Source organism: Mauremys mutica, chromosome 5, assembly GCF_020497125.1.
Source record: "Mauremys mutica isolate MM-2020 ecotype Southern chromosome 5, ASM2049712v1, whole genome shotgun sequence".
NCBI classification, from domain to species: Eukaryota; Metazoa; Chordata; order Testudines; family Geoemydidae; genus Mauremys; species Mauremys mutica.
This window is the reverse complement of record NC_059076.1, coordinates 2,027,240-2,045,978: the sequence shown is the minus strand read 5'-3', so window position 1 is coordinate 2,045,978 and position 18,739 is coordinate 2,027,240. Positions and strand designations below refer to the sequence as shown.

The following is an 18,739-nucleotide window of genomic DNA, read 5'->3' as shown; positions in this document are numbered from 1 at the left end:
AGACAACAACATTTAGCTTTCGCTCTGCAGAACGGTTCTACTTGCTGACCTGGGGACATTTCACCATCTGAGCAACAGAATGTATTCACCCAGCCTGTGCATTCCCATCTCACAAGGGAATCCCACCCTCCCATCAGAGGGGAGCTGGCAACAGGAGATAGGAGTTGAGGGATTTCTAGCCAAGCAGGGCTCAGTAAGGGGGCAGAGCCCAGATCTGGCCATCCCCAGACAATCAAACTGCGGGGGCAGGGCAGGGCAGGCCTTCCAGCACCACCACTGAGCTCTGCTGTCATTGGACAAAGAACAGGCACTTCTCTAGTCTGAGGGGAATGTCAAAGGTGGCTGCAAGTAATGGTAGTGAGACTTAAGTCACAGAAATCCATTACAATGGAGGTGATTAAGTAGCCTACCTGATAAGGGCCCCTATTAGCTCTTCATATACTGTTCGGCTAGGTCTACGCTGTGAGGTGGGGGGGAATCGACCTAAGATACGCAACTTCAGCTACGCAAATAGCATAGCTGAAGTGGGCGTATCTTAGGTCGATTTACCTGGCCGTGAGGACGGTGGCGAGTAGACTGCTGCCGCTCCCCCGTCGACTCCGATTCCACCTCTCGTCGCAGTGGAGTTCCGGAGTCGACGGCAGAGCGATCGGGGATCAATTTTTTTTCCAATAGATCGATCTGGCAGGTAGTGTAGACATACCCTTAGTTTTATTGCTGTTTGTTTCTGGTTCTGTTCTTGATGCGCTCTGAGATCTCAAAACAGAAATGGAGCAGTCTCTGTCTCAAGGAGCTCACAGTCTCAGGACAGACACACAGGGGAGCACGTAGAGTTTAGTGAGGTGTGGGAAACAACAAATGTATTTTTCCTTTTTCCTGAGTAAATTGGTTAATTTGAGTCACTGTAGAGAACCTGGCAGACGTGGGTCTTTGAGTAGGTCAAAGGCCTGTGGAAGACCTCTGGGAGGGTACATCTGGCACACAGGAGCCAGATGGAGGAACACATAGAGGTATTTGGAAAGTCAATCTTTGCTGCAGCATTTTGCATGGACTAACGAACGCGAGACAAGGGAGGAGGACAGTGCAGGAGGCGGGATGGGATATACGATGGGACTGGCAGTCAAAGTGCCGTGGGGATGGAGAAAGAAGGATGGACCCAGGTGTTAGAGGAAGATGTTGTTGCAGGACATGGCTGTGCCCTGGGTGAAGGGGCAAGTGTGGGGAGGAGCCAAACACACCTGAGCAAGAGGGAGAATGGGGTTGCTGACAGTGATAGTGGAGGGGTTGGGGAGAGGGGAAGGAATATGGTTTGGGACATGTTCAGTTTATGAGAGTTTTGCTGGGCATTTCCTTGGGCTTATAAAAGGCGTGAAGTGCTGACAACATGCCCAGGGAGAGAGAGAGGCAGGGAGCCAGGGGCAGCCCCTAAGCTCTGCAGGGAAGTTGGACCAGGTGAGCCAGGGAGAAGGGAACCCTGCAGAGATATGCACTACCCTGAGTTCCCAGCTCCCCCACTACCTAGCTACTCTCTAGGAGGTAGCTACCCACTATCCCTGCCTGCCCTGCTCTCCCAGGCCCTAGAGCTGGGTTCCTGCTCCCCCTCCCAAGGTGTTGAAGATCATACATCATGTGCCTCAACTGATGAGAGGGGCACAGACCCTGCCACTGGGGAGCACAGCAGCCTCTCCATTCTAATGCCTGTAGTGGGCACTCCGCTGAGAAAAGTCTGTGACTGGGGGAAAAGGAGCTTGTGCCTCAGACCTAGAGTCATGGAACTGGTCCACTAAGAGTCTGTGTGATGAGGCAGAGTGGCCCCGCACTGGTACAGCAGTGGTTAATCCTTCTCTCCTGGCAGAGGAAGCCACGCCCTGGAAGCTCTGCTGGGCATGCTCCAACTGGAGATCAGATATAAAAGCCTGCAGATCAGCTCAGTCTAGGCTGACCACTGGAGGAGAAGTACGCACGCTGCTAGCTCCTGCAGAAGGAGGGCCTGCGAGCCAGGAACCGGGAGGCAGCCAAGCCGAGGCACTACCTGAGGGTGTCACAGTGGAGGAACAGACCGGAGGACCCCCTGCCACAGAGGAACTAGTATTCATGGTAGGAAGTGACCCAGGGAAACTATAGAGATAAACGGAATTAAAGTTGTATTGGTGCTTGGTGTGTTTCGGGCGGATCCCCGCTGAGCGAGTGGCAAGGAAAGCTTGCTGCTGCCAGGGCCTAGGGTCGGGGCTCGGTGGACAGGGCGGGCCCGAGTCCCGCTACCCCTTCACCCCCAAACCGTGAGGGTTTATATGGACTCTGGCCACTTGGCCACACTCCCCTGCTCGAAAGGGGATTTATATGGACTCTGGCCGCTGGGCCATGCTATCCCACTCGTAAGGGAGGTTACATAGACTCCGACTGCTAGATTGCGCTACTGCACCAGGCAGGGGGACAGTAGAGAAGAAGGCCGAGAGGCAGTAACAGGCCACCCGCAGAGGAGCGGCCACAAGGACTGGAGAGTGGTGAGGTGCTGACACTCCATCCTACCCCTGCCACAAGGGGGTGCTGCGGTCCCAGGCCTGCCACAGTCTGTCTGTGCTGACCCTCAAAACATCTACCAGTGACCACTCTGGACACTTGTGTATGCTCCCCCTGACTCTACTGACTCATATGAACCAATGGCATTACAGCATGCAAATCAAGTGGAGTGGCAGGCTGATGACTGGTTCAATTACCTCCAGTGTCATAGTGACTACAGCTTTTGACACAGCCCTGACAAATTCATAATGAGGAAAAACAGAAGTCATTAGCAACTAAGCTTTATTACAAATTTCTTGAAACCTGTAGCCTCTGCATGAGTATTCAGGCAGATTTAACTCTACATGAGATTGACAAGTCAGTCTTCTGTTATCAGGATCATTCAATCCAAAAGAAATGAGACAAGAACTAATTTTTTTTAAATAATGTAATTAAACTATTTTTTGTGAAGAGGCATTTCCCCTAGGAAATGACCTAGAAAATTCAATTCTTTCCTGAAGAATAATTCTGTCCAGTTAGGTAGCTGAATGAATGAATGTAACTGTCAAAGGGAGGGATTTAGTTCCACTTTAAGTACAAATCTTCACTCAGCTGTAGCTATGGAGTTGTGCACCACAGCCCCTAGTATAGTGGAAAATGATTTTTAATGTGAGACAACTTTACTTGATATGGCAGGACCCTGAGCTGCCCTTGCCAGACTTCTGCCCCTTGAGCTCCGCCCTCCTTCCTTCCACACCTAGATGTCCCCCATAAATTGTATTTCTTGGGATTTCTCTTTACATGTTATGCCAACTGGTTTAAGAGCTTCAGCTCAGTTTAAGCTGCTTGTGTAGTCTCCCCCCTTTGACAGATGAGGCTCAGGTTGCTTTGGGGATGTTCAGTTGTTTACAGAGCCCCTGTATGGAATTGTCTTCCATTCTTTCTCTCTCTGCCCCACCCATTGGATGCTGGGCTGGCTGCTCAAATGCCTAGCAGTAAATGTTGGCCTCTACCCTGTGAATTTGAACAGAGATTCATGGAGGGTAATTGATATCCCCACAGTAATTTGAAGGGTCACATTACATACCTGCTTGTATTCTTCTATGGGAGAAAGAAAGTGACTGTCTCTGCGAACCATGTGTTTGTGAGTTGCAGCCTCTTTCCCTTTTGTAGACACTTCCCCTCCTTTCTCTGTAAGTGATACAAATATATGTGGTGTTCACAATACACCATGCGGCCTGGAGCATTCTCCCTCCCTCCTGCCATCCCACTTCTCAGGTGCAAAAGAGCTACCACTCTCACCCACAATGGGCAGGGGTGGATTGGGTTTCATGGGGCCCTGGGCCAGAACAAGTGGGAGCCCCTCCCCACCCCTTCTGCTTGCAGTACCCCCAGCACCCCTGCCAAGAAGTGGGGTCAGAGCACAGTGGCTTGCCCCGCTTTGCCCACCCTCCCAGCACTCCCGCCAGGACATGGGGACACCCATTTTTCCAGGGCCCCCAGCCACAGGCCCCATTGGCCCAGTGGCTAATCTGCCACTGATGATGGGCTTCCAGCAACCACCTCTTAGTTACAAACCTCCCCACCCCACAAAATCATCCCACGATAGTCAGCTACACCTTGAAATAGTAGGGAGGTTCTGCAGCACTGAGATGCTGGCTTCTGGGGTGGGTGAACTCTGGATAATACTAATTAAAAATGGCCTTCTCAAGGATATTTCACAGCCTGAAAGGGCAAAACTTTGGGAGCCTAATTTGAGAATTTTTCAGGTAATTTCCACTCCACTAGGGAGATCTGACAATCGAAAGAGAGGCTGAATGAGAATGGCACAGTGGCCAATGAAGCAGATGTTTCCTGGGGCTCCCTGAGACCCCCAATCCCCTCTATGGGAAAAGATGACTGACAGATTGAGAGAATCCTTGTCTCTCCATCAGGCAAATGTAGGGGACCTTCCTGCCTCCCCCTGATGTTGTCATTAAGCTTCAGGGCCTACTTAGAGGGTCTTCCCAGAGCAACAGGGAAGTCGATGTCCTGCTGTCTGATCCACCCGCCTCTGGGGACTCTGCTGTGAACTTTCTCCACTCAGAAACATTGCTTTTCATTAGGACACTGTGAGTGAGAGGTGCAGACAGCTGGGTGGGGTGTTCAGTGCCAGGGCTCCTCAGAGGGAAGGATCTTGAACTCTGTCCTCACTAGGCAGAAAAGTCAGAAATGGGGACATGGCCTTCAGCTCCTTTGCAGAGGTGGGGAATAGCATTTGCTCTCCATGATTGGCGAACAGTGTGGGTAAGGGGAGGTCTGGGCTGGCTCCCCTACACCAAACCTTCTATCAAATAGTCAGACCTTAATGAAGCCAAGCATTAAATTAATAGTGATACATTCTCACGGGGGTACTGTCTCTTATTCTTTACCTTCACTCCCTGATAGCTCAGGCTGCAGAGCCACATTCCCTCCAGGAGAGATGCTGTCCTTCTCGCTCCCTTTGTCCTTCCTTTTCCCACCAGATTCCATGGTTGTATTCAAAGTTGTCAGATCCTGAAGGCTGAACATATTTGTGGACATCACTCACTGCCTTTTTCGTTAAGGGACAAAGTTCCCAGGGGAGGGAAGGTGAGAAGGGACTTTTCAAACGACAGCCCCAGAGATTAAATGGGGACATGAGAATTACCGGTTGACAAACCCACCTTACACTGCGGGACATTATATCCATCTAGAAGGAAACAGAAAGACAACAACATTTAGCTTTCGCTCTGCAGAACGGTTCTACCTGCTGACCTGGAGACATTTCACCATCTGAGCAACAGAATGTATTCACCCAGCCTGTGCATTCCCATCTCACAAGGGAATCCCACCCTCCCATCAGAGGGGAGCTGGCAACAGGAGATAGGAGTTGAGTGGTTTCTAGCCAAGCAGGGCTCAGTAAGGGGGCAGAGCCCAGATCTGGCCATCCCCAGACAATCAAACTGCGGGGGCAGGGCAGGGCAGGCCTTCCAGCACCACCACAGAGCTCTTCTTGGGACTTCTCTTTACATGTTATGCCAACTGGTTTAAGAGCTTCAGCTCAGTTTAAGCTGCTTGTGTAGTCTCCCCCCTTTGACAGATGAGGCTCAGGTTGCTTTGGGGATGTTCAGTTGTTTACAGAGCCCCTGTATGGAATTGTCTTCCATTCTTTCTCTCTCTGCCCCACCCATTGGATGCTGGGCTGGCTGCTCAAATGCCTAGCAGTAAATGTTGGCCTCTACCCTGTGAATTTGAACAGAGATTCATGGAGGGTAATTGATATCCCCACAGTAATTTGAAGGGTCACATTACATACCTGCTTGTATTCTTCTATGGGAGAAAGAAAGTGACTGTCTCTGCGAACCATGTGTTTGTGAGTTGCAGCCTCTTTCCCTTTTGTAGACACTTCCCCTCCTTTCTCTGTAAGTGATACAAATATATGTGGTGTTCACAATACACCATGCGGCCTGGAGCATTCTCCCTCCCTCCTGCCATCCCACTTCTCAGGTGCAAAAGAGCTACCACTCTCACCCACAATGGGCAGGGGTGGATTGGGTTTCATGGGGCCCTGGGCCAGAACAAGTGGGAGCCCCTCCCCACCCCTTCTGCTTGCAGTACCCCCAGCACCCCTGCCAAGAAGTGGGGTCAGAGCACAGTGGCTTGCCCCGCTTTGCCCACCCTCCCAGCACTCCCGCCAGGACATGGGGACACCCATTTTTCCAGGGCCCCCAGCCACAGGCCCCATTGGCCCAGTGGCTAATCTGCCACTGATGATGGGCTTCCAGCAACCACCTCTTAGTTACAAACCTCCCCACTCCACAAAATCATCCCACGATAGTCAGCTACACCTTGAAATAGTAGGGAGGTTCTGCAGCACTGAGATGCTGGCTTCTGAACTCTGGATACTAATTAAAAATGACCTTCTCAAGGATATTTCACAGCCTGAAAGGGCAAAACTTTGGGAGCCTAATTTGAGAATTTTTCAGGTAATTTCCACTCCACTAGGGAGATCTGACACCTGAAAGAAAGGCTGAATGAGAATGGCACAGTGGCCAATGAAGCAGATGTTTCCTGGGGCTCCCTGAGACCCCCAATCCTCTCTATGGGAAAAGGTGACTGACAGATTGAGAGAATCCTTGTCTCTCCAACAGGCAAATGTAGGGAACCTTCTTGCGTAACCCAGAGGCGGTCACTGAGTTTCAGGGCCTGCTTAGAGGCTCTTCCCATAGTGACAGTGAAGTCAGTGTCCTGCTGTCCAACAGTGTCCTGCTGCTCTGAACTTTCTCTACTCAGAAACATTGTTTTTCATAAGGACACTCTGAGCAGGAGGTGCAGACCAGACAGCTTGGTAGGGTTTTCACTGCTGGGGCTACTCAAAGAGAAGGAGCCTACACTCTTACCACCAGAAGGAAGAGTTTGGAGTGGAGACATGGCCTTCAGCTCCTTGGCAGAGGCTGGGAAATATCACTTCTCTTCCATGAATGTTGACCGACAGGGGGCTCAGAGAGAGCTGGACTGGCTCAGTTACACAGACACTGCAGCCAGTGTCATTCATTAGGTCATGCCCTAATGAATTAAACTAAGTACAATGATAGTTTCTCACAGGGGCAGAGCCTCCTTTCTTTACCTTCACACCCCCGAAACTCAGGCTGCGCAGCCACCTTTGCTCCAGGAGAGATGCTGTACTTTCTTTTCCCTCCAGAGTCCAGTGACGGGTTTGGAGACATTGATTCTTTAAACCTAAACACAATATTTACTGTCATCTCGCTGCCTTCTTCACACAGCTCCTAAAAATCACCAAAGGGAATGAAAGGACCTTTGAACTCCTGGCCCAGTGATAATATTGGGTCATACAGAGTTAGCAAAGGAGGCAACTCCAAATGGCACAGGCAATTTCTAACACGTCTCTTATTTCTCTTCCTTTCTTTTCATTCTCCACCTTCCCCACTGAATTGAAATGACTCTGGTAAAAAAGTTAAATACCCCCATGTCAATGAGGAACATAAGATTTAGGAAGATCTAGCATCTGGGACTCTCCAACCCTGTTCACGGCTCTTCATATTGTGATGCATGAGGAGCATGGAGATTTCCCCAGAGCTCCCCAGCACATTGCAGTGCAATTCACAAACCCACCTGCCCCTGGGGGCCATCACATCCACCTGCATGGGAAACAGAAAAAACACAACATTTAGGTTCTATTCGATAAGAATGTTCTCCTCGATGACCTGGGGATTGAATCACTCTCTGAACTGCAGAAATTCTTCCTGGGTTTCATCCCTCATCCCCCCTCACAGCAAGAATGTCTGATCAGACATGAATGGGAAGGGAGTTGGTGAAGCTGGATGTTCCACTTACCACAGTCATTTAGAAATGTCATCTTGTCATTTCCCATTTATACCACTATTTGAGTGTGGACCAGAAAAGGTTATATTCCATTTGTTTCATGTTGCTTGAGCAGGGGGTTGGACTGGATGACCTCCTGAGGTCTCTTCCAACCCTGATATTATATGATTCTATGTCTCTGAAATGATTCTTCAGAGACAGATCATCCCACACCAAAAATCATGTTGAAGTATGTTTCAGTAACTAAAGGGCAAAATTCCTTACAAGAATGATGTAGTTCTTAAAGAAGTAGTTATAAAATGTTGAAATTTCAAGTAAAGTTTACATGGATTAGAATTATAGAAGAGTAGGACTGGAAGAGACCTTGAAAGGTTATTGAAGCCAGTCCCCTGCCTTCACAGCATGACCAAGTATTGTCACTGACAGATTTTTGTCACCCTGCCCTAGATGTCCTCCTCAAGGATGGAACTCTCAACCCTGGATTTAGCAGGCCACTGCTCAAACCACTGAGCTATCCCTCCTCCCCAAGGGCCTGATAATTTAGAAATTTCAGCCTTTGTATGGATGAAACAATGACCACCTCACCCATCCATAACTAATAATTGCATTTTATCAAAGACCTCACAAGCCAAAGGAGTGTACTCAGAACTGGGCAGTAGTTATACACACATGACAGATAAAATGTTGCTGTTGTGTGGCACAGGGCTCACGGAGGGCAGTCATTCCTCCTTTCTTCAGCACAGGCCCAGTACTGCCAGGTGTTCAGAGTGCTGAGCACAATGCAAGATCCCAAAGGCACATGAACTCCCTGAGCACGTGATAAGATCCCATGGGCAAGTATACTTCCCCTCCCCCACCCCCACCCCCACCCCCACCCCCACCAGCACAATTAGACACATAGCATCTACAGGTACAAACTTGCTGGTCCCAAACATAAAACCAGGCATTATTAGTGAGTCAGGATGAGGACTGGATTGTGAATAATGGAACTTGGAGCAGATAGAATACTTACTGAGTTTCTAGGGCTGCTTTATACAAAAATGGATTGAGATCTAAACTTCATAGATTCCAAGACCTGAAAGAGCCACATATTCACCTAGTCTGATCTCCTGTATAACACAGGCCAGAGATTTTCCCCAAATAATTCCTAGGGCAGATCTTTTAGGGGAAAAAAATCCAATCTTGATTTAAAAATGGCCAGTGAGGAAGAATCTACCATGATACTTGATAAGTTGTTTCAGTGGTTAATTACTTTTACTGTTAAAAATGTACACTTCATTTACACTGTGAATTTGTCTAGCTTCAATTTCCAACCATTGGGTTATGTTATATCTTTCTCTGCAAGATTGAAGATCCCATTATTAAATGTGTTCCCCAAGCAGGCACTTAAATATTAATCAGTTCACCCCTTAACATTCACTTTGTTAAGCTAAATAGATTGAGCAAATTGAGTCTATTACTGTAAAGCATGTGTTCTAATCCTTTAATAATTCTCATAGCTCTTCTCTGAACCTTCTCCAATTTATCAATATATTTCTTAAATTGTGATACCAGAACTAGAGATGACACAAAAATTAATGGAAAAGTAAGTAATGACTGGGCCAAGTCAGTTATACAGACTGATATAGATCACATGATAAGGTGGGCTGATATGAACACATTTGTTTTAATACAGCTAATTGCAAGATGAAGAAACAAAGAATGTAGGTCACATTTGCAGACAGGGGGACTGTATCCTAGAAAGCAGTGACTCTAAAAAGGACTAGAGTAGTGATAACAAACAACTGAATGTGAGCTCCTTGTGTAATGCTGTAGCTAAGACAATTGATGTGATCTTTGCATGTATGAGAGAGGGAATATTGAATAGGAGGACAGAAGTGGTTTTACCGCTAGATATGATATTGGTAAGACCATCATGGGATATTACATCCTGTTCTGCCTGCTGTAGTGAGGTGTATTTGTAATTTGATGGATCATTTCAGTGTTGATGTGTGTATAGGCTTGGAAGGATTAGATTTTTATTGATAAATGTTGGTAAATGTCAATTTCAATGTACACACACAAACTGACTAAGTTTGATAAATAATAATCAAAACATACAGATAGGCAAAATAAGAAAAATGCTGCTTGAGAATGTTAAGAGTTTAATTTAAGGATATTTACTTCGTATGTTTTGACTTAATCATTTTCTGAACCCTATTGCCTGCCTCCACCTCACCCCCATAATTTCATGCCACTCTGAAATTTTAAATAGATAGAAATTGAAGAAAAAATGCTTAAAACAAACATTGGTGTTATCCACTGAAATTATTTAAGAAATAAATCAAATTCTGCCAAGCCTAATTCTGTAAGTTGTAATGGTCTATTCTTGCTGCCGGGATTTGTAGTGGTGATCTACTTGACAGCCCAGTACAGCTTCTCCTATGGTATGAGTGTGCCCTGACCCTGCTGCACTCAGTACTATCCTGGAGTGTTATGATAGTAATTATTATGGCATTGCTCATAGAGGGCAGAGTTAAGGTTGTGGGGCAGGGCTCTTTATTTCCAGGGTATTAGAGGTTTAAGGGTGGATGCAGCAGACATTCTGGAAGGGCCCCAGGCAACATCAGGCAACTTAAACTCTGTGTAACATATTTTTGGCAAGGCATTTCCCTTGTTTTTTGAAGAAGTGGTGATAGTGAGATGGGCATAACTGGGGGATGGATGCAGGGGCTTTCTGGGCACACCTCTCCATCACTCAACTCCCACTACTTCCTTGTCATTCTATTCCCCTCTTAAGCTTGGAGATGCCATAGGGAGGTGGGGAGTTGGTGGGGCTGTGAGGAGTGCCTGTATCAGATAGAATGGAGATTGAGTGCTTACTCCAAATCAGAGCCTACTGTATGGGGAAGGGGCTCTGCACATCTTTCTGCAGCATGCAGTGATCAGAGAGTGAGAACTGCTCCATTTGTGAATAAACAAAATTCTTTTAGATGTCCGAAAGGCTTTTGAGAAGGACCCACACAAGCAGCCTCTAAAGAAGCTAAGTAGTCATGGGGTTTAGAGGCAAAGTAGGGAAATGTGGTATAGATTAAATTATTATAAGGTGGGTGCACAACTCTTTGAAAAACCATACTCAAAGAGCAATTATCAAGGGTTTGCTGTCCTTCAAGGAGTGAGTCCTGGATCCAATAGAATTCAAAATTTTCATTAATGACTTGGATAACTGAGTGGAGGATACACTGATAAAATTTGCAGATGACAAAAAAAAAACTAGATGGGGTTGCAGGCACTTTGGAAGACAGGAATAGAATTCAAAATGACCTGAAAGTGTATTGAATTGGTCTGAAATCAACAAGATGAAATTCAATAAAGACAAGTGCAAAGTATTGCATCTAGGAAAGAAAAATCAAATGCATAACTCCCGTGATAAAGTCAGGCTGCAAGAGGGTAGGGGAAGACAGGCCCAGAACTGAGGAGGGATGATTACAGGTCATTCAGGCTCAGCTGAGATGGAGTTACCTGAGGGCAATTAGGGTCAGCTGTCTCCAATTAAAGTCTGCCTGAGACCTTTTTAAACCCTCCCCTGTTGAAAGGAAAGAGAGGAGCGCCTATGTTTGCTATAAGGGAGGTCCCTAAGGTTTCAAGTGGGTTTTCCCCCATTTCAGTTGTTATATGGTTGCCACCCCCGTGGCATACTGGACATTGCCAAAGAGTGATTGGAAGAACAGCCAAACCAAGGAAGAAACACCATCATGCCTGTGTTGCAGATGAAAGACAGAATAGCCCAAGTCGCCCCCATGGTGTGAGAACAGATGGAGAGGGCACAAGAGGCCAAACACACCTATTACGACTGCTGAGCCACAATCCGAAAGTTCCAGGTGGGAGATTGGATAATGGTGTTGGTACCCATGGCGAAGAGCAAACTCCTGGCCAGGTGGCAGGGATCATATGAGATAATAGAAGCCATTGGGGAGGTCGACTATAAGGTCCGACAGACAGATTGCCGGAAACCAGAACAGATCAACCATGTCAACCTGTTGAAACCATGGCAAGACAGGGAAGCTCATGTGGTCACCCTAGTGTCGCCACCCCCTGAGATTAATTGGCAGGGCCAAGTGGGAATATCTTATGAATTGACCCCGGACCAACAAACAGAAGTGATTAACATGATTGAACTCCACCAGGATGTATTCTCAGAAAAGCCAGGCAGGACTACCAAAGTTCATCATCACATCCTCACAGATCCTGGAGTGAAGGTGAATGTTAAGCCATGTTAAGGTCCCAGAGGCAAAAAGAGAGGAGATCAAGACAGAAGTCAAGAAAATGCTGAAGTTAGGGGTCATTGAGGAGTCCCATAGTCAATGGTCAAGTCCAATTATCCTAGTACCCAAACCCGACGGCAGCATGAGGGTCTGTAACGACTTCTGAAAGTTAAACGAGGTGTCTCAGTTTGACACGTACCCCATACCATGGATAGACAAACTAATTGACTGATTGGGAAAAGCATGATTTTTGTCCACCCTCGGCCTGACCAAAGGATATTGGCAAATCCCTCTGGCCAAGGAGAACAAAGAGAAGACTTCCTTTTTGACTCCAGAAGGACTGTATCAGTACACTGTTCTCCCTTTTGGATTATGTGGGGCTCCTGCAACTCTCCAAAGGCTCATGGATAAGCTGTGACATCCGCACAGTGAGTACACGGCTGCCTATCTTGATGATGTCATTATACATATCCCAGACTGGGGAACGCACTTAGAGAAGGTGGAAGCAGTATTGGAGACCCTGAAGAAGGCAAGGTTTACTGCAAATCCCTCCAAATGTGCAATAAGGGCTAGCAGAAGCCAAATTCCTTGGGTATATCGTGGGGAGGGGTGTAGTGAAGCCCCAACTGAACAAGTTAGAGGCAATACAAAATTGGCTCAGGCCAGTTCGGAAGAAACAGGTCAGAGCATTCCTGGGGCTAGTTGGATACTATAGGCAGTTCATCCCCCACTTCTCTACCAGGGCATGCCCTTTAATAGACCTAACAAAAGCCCATGGCCCAGATATAGTAAGGTGGACCAGTGCAGCCGAAGAAGCTTTTGCAGGTCTGCGGACCACCCTCTGCACTGACCCAGTGCTGGTAGCCTCAGACTTTGAGAAGGAGTGTATCCTACAAACCAATGCCTCTGAGGTTGGGTTGGGAGTGGTTCTTTTGCAAATGGTTGGAGAAGAAGAACACCCAGTCCTGTTCCTCAGTAGGAAACTCCTGCCCAGAGAACAAAAATATGCTGTAGTAGAGAAGGAGTGCCTGGAGGTGAAGTGGGCCATGGAAAGCCTACACTACTACCTGCTCGGACAGAGGTTTACCCTAGTCACGGACCATGCCCCTCTGAAGTGGATGCACCAAAACAAAGAAAGAAAAGCAAGAGTAATAAGGTGATTCCTGTCTCTACAACCCTTCCACTTCAGAGTGCAACATAGGTCCGGGATCAAGCATGGCAAAGATGATTGCCTGTCAAGTGTGCACTGTTTGTCGACCCAAGTAGCTCAACCCTGTAGTGTTGAGTGGGGGTGGGGCGATAAAGTCAGGCCAGGTGGCTGCAAGAGTGTAGGGGAAGACAGGCCCAGAAGGTTAAATGGCTCTCCGCCCTATCAACTGAGGAGGGATGATTATGAGTCAATCAGGCTCAGCTGAGATGGAGTTACCTGAAAGCAATTAGGGTCAGCTGTCTCCAATTAAAGGCTGCCTGAGATCTTTTAAAACCCTCCCCTGTTGAGAGGAAAGAGAGGAGAGGGAGAAAGTCAGGCTGCTACTACTAGGCAGGTGGCAGCCAGGGAGCAGGCCTCTCCAAGAGGAGAGGCTGTGTTCCTTCCCATAGGGGGGGAAGAAACCAGCCCAAAAAGCCCGCTGAGGGAGAGACTGACTGCCCCTGTGCAGCCAAGATGAGTTGCTTTACCCCAGGCCCATCTTACCAAGGGACAAACTGCTGAGGCTGGTGAGACAGAGAAAGGTGCCTTGCCACACTACAAAAGAGGGAATTATGGGCTAGTCGGTAGTACTGCTGAAAAGGGTCTTTGGGTTACAACAGATCACAAATTGAATATGGGTCAATGATGTGTTTTAGTTGTGAAAAAGAGTAATATAATTCTGGGGTGTATTAACAGGAGTGTTGTATGTAAGACATGGGAGGTAATTGTCCAGCTCTGCTCTGCACTTGTGAGGCCTCAATAGGAGTGCTGTGTTCAGTTCTGGGTGCCACAGTTTAGGAAAGATGTGGACAAAATGAAGAGAGCAGAGCAATAAAAATGAGAAAAGGTTTAGAAAACCTGACCTAGAGGAAAGGTTACAGAAATGGGGCGTGTTTACTCTTGAGAAAGAAGACTGAGGGGGGCCTGATAACAGTCTTCAAATATGTTAAGAGCTGTCATAAAGAAGATGGCCATCCACTGTTCTCCATGTCCACTGAAGGTACGAGAAAAAATAATCAGCTTAATCTGCAGTGGGGGAGATTTAGGTTAAATTATTAGAGAAAACTTTTTTTTTAAACTATAAGAGTAATTAAGCTCTGGAACAGGCTTCCAAGGAGGTTTGAGGAATCATCATTGTTGTAGGTTTTTAAGAACAGGTTGGACAAACACCTGTGAGGGCTGGTCTAGGTTAACTCTTCCTGTATCTGCTCAGGGAACTGGACTTAATGACCTTGTAGTGGGGTGGTTACCCCGCTTCTGCCTGGAAGGGCTTAAGACAGCCCTGGGAGAGGGCCAGGGCTGGATTAACTTTTTGTGGAACCTACCTGGTTCTAGCCCGTTCTCTTTGTCTCTCTCTGCACTGAGCTGCCGCTCCTCCCACAGCAGCAGGACAGGTTCTCTTCCAGCCCTCTGGGTGGGTGTTGGGAGTGGGAGGAGCGGAGGCTAATGTGTTTACTCCTATAACTGTACATTTAGTTTCCAGTCAGCACTGCTAACTGGACACCCAGGTCCCGTTTTCTACTGGAGTTTCCAGTCTAAAACTGGTTACCTGGCAACAGGGCTGCCAGAAAAGCCTGAGCAGGGGAGAGGGGCCAGCACTCATTTTTAAAAGTAAGAAGGCTAAGTCTTAAGGGGAGGGGCAAGTGGTGGGTGGGCTAGGGAGTGGAGAGGAGCTAGTGGGCAGGGCCATGTCTGCTGTTCTATCCAGGTAGGTTGGAGACTGAGGGGATCAGCTGACACAGTATCCCGGGCCGGTGCAAGGATATTTTGCACCCTAGGCGAAACTTCCACCTTGCCCCCCCTTCCGGAGCATCGCTTATTATACATTTTCAAAAAAGGTGGCACGCGAGCTGATTTTTTAAACGGCAGCCTGCGGGTCCTGGCCACCGCTGAGCCTGCTGCTGGCCTGGGGTTCCATTCACTCAGCTGCCAGCCGGGGTCCCAGCCGGCGACTCCTCTCAGCCTCCTGCTGTTAACCCAGGCCGGCAGGAAGCTGAGCAGGGCCAGTGGCCGAGACACTGGCTGGCAAGGGGCTGGCAGCCAGAACCCCAGATTGTCAGCAGGCTGAGCAGGGCTGGCGGCCGGGACCGCAGACCGGCAGCTGCCTGAGCAGCTCAGGCTGCTGCTGGTCTGGGGTTCCGTCCGCTGGCTCCTGCCAGCCGGGGTCCCAGCTGCTGGCCCCGCTCAGCCTCCTGGTGACCTGGGTGAACGGAACTTCAGGCCAGCAGGAGGCTGAGCGGGCCTGGCGGCTGGGACCCCGGCTGGCAGGAGCTGGCCCACTGCTGCCCCTGCTCAGCCGCTGCCAGCTGAGTGAACAGAACCCCAGCTCGGCAGCATGCTCAGCGGCAGCTGGGACCCACAGCCTGCCATTTAAAAATATATATAAAAATATCAGCTTGTGTGCCACCTTTGGCATGCGTGCCATAGGTTGAGGACCCCTGTTCTAGTGTATGCTGTACTTTATGGTAATTTTCACTATACACAATTTTCCTCTTAAACGGTGACTTTAGAACCTAACCCCCGTGTAAGATGTGACTCCACTGTAGTGTAAAAAAAAATAAATGTGGGGCACCGCTTTTTGGTGCCCTAAGCGGTCGCCTAGTTTGCCTAGTGGTTACACTGGCCTGGACAGTGTCCCCAGCCCAGGTGACATGACAGCCAGTGGTGGATTGAGAGTTAGTGGGGGGCCCCCCAGCCCTGTGCTCAGTTTCATTTTTGAGGCTCCTCCTTGGGCCCCAGCCAAGAAAAAGAACATTCTCTCATCTCCCCCGCTCCCATTTTTCATTCTTTTTTTCTTCCTCCTCCTCCTATAAGCAATAGCAAGTAAATGAAAATAAAGTGAGGTCCCTTGATTGTGCTTGAGTCTAACTTATTTTTCCACAGACCACTTGAACATCACAGAGGGTCTCGACGGACCACTTAATGATCTTTCCAAATATTGTAAAAAAATGTTTGGGTGCAGGGTCTGGCCAGGAGCTAGGGTGAGGGAGGGCGCTCAGGGTTGGGGCAGGAGGTTGGGGGTAGGGATGTGGGGGGGGTGCAGGTTTCAGGGCAAGGGCTGAGGGGCGTGAGGGGGGGATGCAGGGATCAGGGCTGGGGAGGTGTAGGGGGTACAGGGGTCAGGGAAGGGGGCTGGGAGTGTGTGGGGGAGTGCAGGGCCAGGGGCTCGGGGGACTGCAGGGCTTAGGGTGGGCAGGGGGGTGGGCTGGGGTCGTGGGGTTGCTCACACAGGGAGCTGGAGGGGATATGCCCCAATTCCAGCCCCTTCCTCAAGGCCTCACCCAGCCTCGTCTTCTCCTCCTCCCCGGAATGGCGTGCTGCAGCTCGCTCCTCCTTGCCCCCACTCCTGCCTGCAAGGCTGATCCAGCTGACCAGTAGGGGCGCGGGGGGGAAACGTAGCACACTGGGGAAAGAAGCGGGGGAGAGGCATCATCCCCGCCTCTTCTTCTCCTCTTCCTCCCTGGAGCGGCATGCTGCGGCTCCCCCCTCTTGACAGCAAGGCTGATCGGCGGGGGGGATATAGCATGCTGGGGAAAGGGGCGGGGCAGGAGCCAGGCTGCCGGCAGAGGCTGCCACGGAACCCCAGCAGTGGCAGAGTCAAGGTCTGACCCCACAGGAGAGAGCGGGGGAGCGGAGGAGAGCACGCCGGGGCCCCTTTCGACCGTGGGCCCGGTGCCATGACTGGCACCATTATAAATCCGGTATTGGAGAGGGCTGTTGCAAGGGGAAGTGGCTACTAGGCTGATTGGGGAAGCAGCCGCAGCTGAGCCAGGCCCCAATCAGACCTCAGCTGGCCCTATATAGGAGGCTGGGAGCCAGGAGCTCAAGCAAACAGTCTCTCTGTTTGTAGAGGGAGAAGGGCCTGGCTGCAGGGAGCTAGAGACAGGGTACCTGAGTGGAGCAGGGCTGGGGAAAGACAGAGGAGCTGGGGAGCCCCAGCCTGGAAAGCCCCAGATAATGGGGCACCGGGTCCAGGAGGGACACGGGGGCCAAGCTACAAGCAGGACACTGACCTGCAGAGGGTGCTCCAGAGGCTGGAAAAGAGCTAATTCCCTGGACTACCAGCAGGAGGTGCTGCAGGGGTGAGTCCCATGCCTCTACAGACCTTTCCTTCCAGCCCCACATGTCTGTGACTGTGTGAAAGTACTGTCATGGATCAAAAAGTGGCTGAGACAGAAAACAGAGAGTAGGATAAATAGTTAATTTTCCTCATGGCTAAAAGTTAACAGCAGGAAGATCAGGAGCCCACACAAAGTCCCATACTATTTAACACAAGATAAAGTAAAGTGGGGTGAGCTGTGATGTAGCAACATGTGCAGATGGCACATAGTTCTTTAGTATACATGTGAGTCCCAGGATATTAGCAAGAAAAGGTGGGTGAGGTAATATCTTTTACTGGAACAACTTCTGTTGGTGAGAGAGTTCTTTAGGTGATCCAGGACCAGAAGGGACTATAAGGAGCTACAGCGAGATCTAAACAAGCCTGAGGAATGGACAACATGATGACAAATGAAATCCAATATCAGTAAACACAAAGCAATGCATTGGAGAGAAAAAATTGAAGTACTGTACTGGATCATCTTTTGGGGGTTCTAAATTAATTGTACCACTCAGGTAAGGGACCTGGTTGCCATAGTAAAGAGATGAATGAAAACCTCTGTCAAAACAGCTAGCAAGATGTTGGGACACAGAAGGAACAGGATGGAGAATAATATGGAAAATATTACAAAGCCTTTATACAAATCAATAGTGCAGCTTCATTTGGATACATCCCCATCTCAAAAAGAACAATTAAGAAATAGAGGGAGTCCAGGCAAAAGTGATAAGAATGGCCAAGGAGTGTTGACTTAATTAATCCAGCCTCTGCAAGAGTCAGTGAGAAAAGTTCTCCCACCAACATAGCACTGTCTACACCGACGCTTAGTCACTATAACTTGTGTCGCTCGGGGGGGGGGGGGGGTGGCTTATTTACACCCTTGAGCGACATAAGCTGTAGTGTAAACGTAGTCTACTAAAAGGAAATATTTGACCACACAACATGTGATTAAACTGTGGCACTTGTTACTACAGAAAATCAGTACAGCAAAGATCTGAGCAAGGGCTTAAGCCAATCTCTAAGTATTAGAGACCAACATGAGACCTAAAGTAGAAAGCAGAGCCACCTATTGTTCCACTACAGCATCTAGAGAACTCTTCTATAGTTACAATGATTTATAAATACATTTAGCAAAGTCAAACACTCCAACTCAGTAAGGTAGATAGTATAACACAGAAAGTACATCTGAACATCCATATGCTCACATCATCCCTTGCAGAACAACCTGAAATGTTAGCCATTATCCTCATCATCATCCTCACCTTCCTTCTCAACATCACCAATGGCCATCATTCTTGCAACTCCCAAGGGCTAAATCTCTCTCTCCTACCCCCACAGGCTGGGATACTACTTTTATAATCCGTTATG

At 48.7% G+C, this 18,739-nt stretch overlaps 2 protein-coding genes across 3 annotated transcripts in view; both read right to left on the bottom strand.

Moving 5' to 3' along the window:
• LOC123370684 (tripartite motif-containing protein 15-like) overlaps nucleotides 1–5,027 on the bottom strand; it is a 34,878-nt gene extending 29,851 nt beyond the window's left edge. For both annotated transcript variants that reach the window (XM_045017391.1, XM_045017393.1), the window contains exons 1-2: nucleotides 4,911–5,027; nucleotides 3,587–3,690 (exon numbers count right to left, since the gene is read on the bottom strand). In XM_045017391.1, the coding sequence (XP_044873326.1) occupies nucleotides 3,587–3,690; nucleotides 4,911–5,010 (204 nt within the window). In that variant the 5' untranslated portion in view covers nucleotides 5,011–5,027. The remainder of the gene's footprint in view (nucleotides 1–3,586; nucleotides 3,691–4,910) is intronic.
• Nucleotides 5,028–5,262: 235 nt separating this feature from the next.
• The window catches only part of LOC123371174 (E3 ubiquitin-protein ligase TRIM17-like), a 67,261-nt gene continuing 53,784 nt past the window's right edge, over nucleotides 5,263–18,739 (bottom strand). Inside the window, exons 6-9 of the mRNA XM_045018473.1 lie at nucleotides 7,633–7,658; nucleotides 7,127–7,239; nucleotides 5,816–5,919; nucleotides 5,263–5,292 (exon numbers count right to left, since the gene is read on the bottom strand). Of these exons, the coding sequence (XP_044874408.1) occupies nucleotides 5,263–5,292; nucleotides 5,816–5,919; nucleotides 7,127–7,239; nucleotides 7,633–7,658 (273 nt within the window). The remainder of the gene's footprint in view (nucleotides 5,293–5,815; nucleotides 5,920–7,126; nucleotides 7,240–7,632; nucleotides 7,659–18,739) is intronic.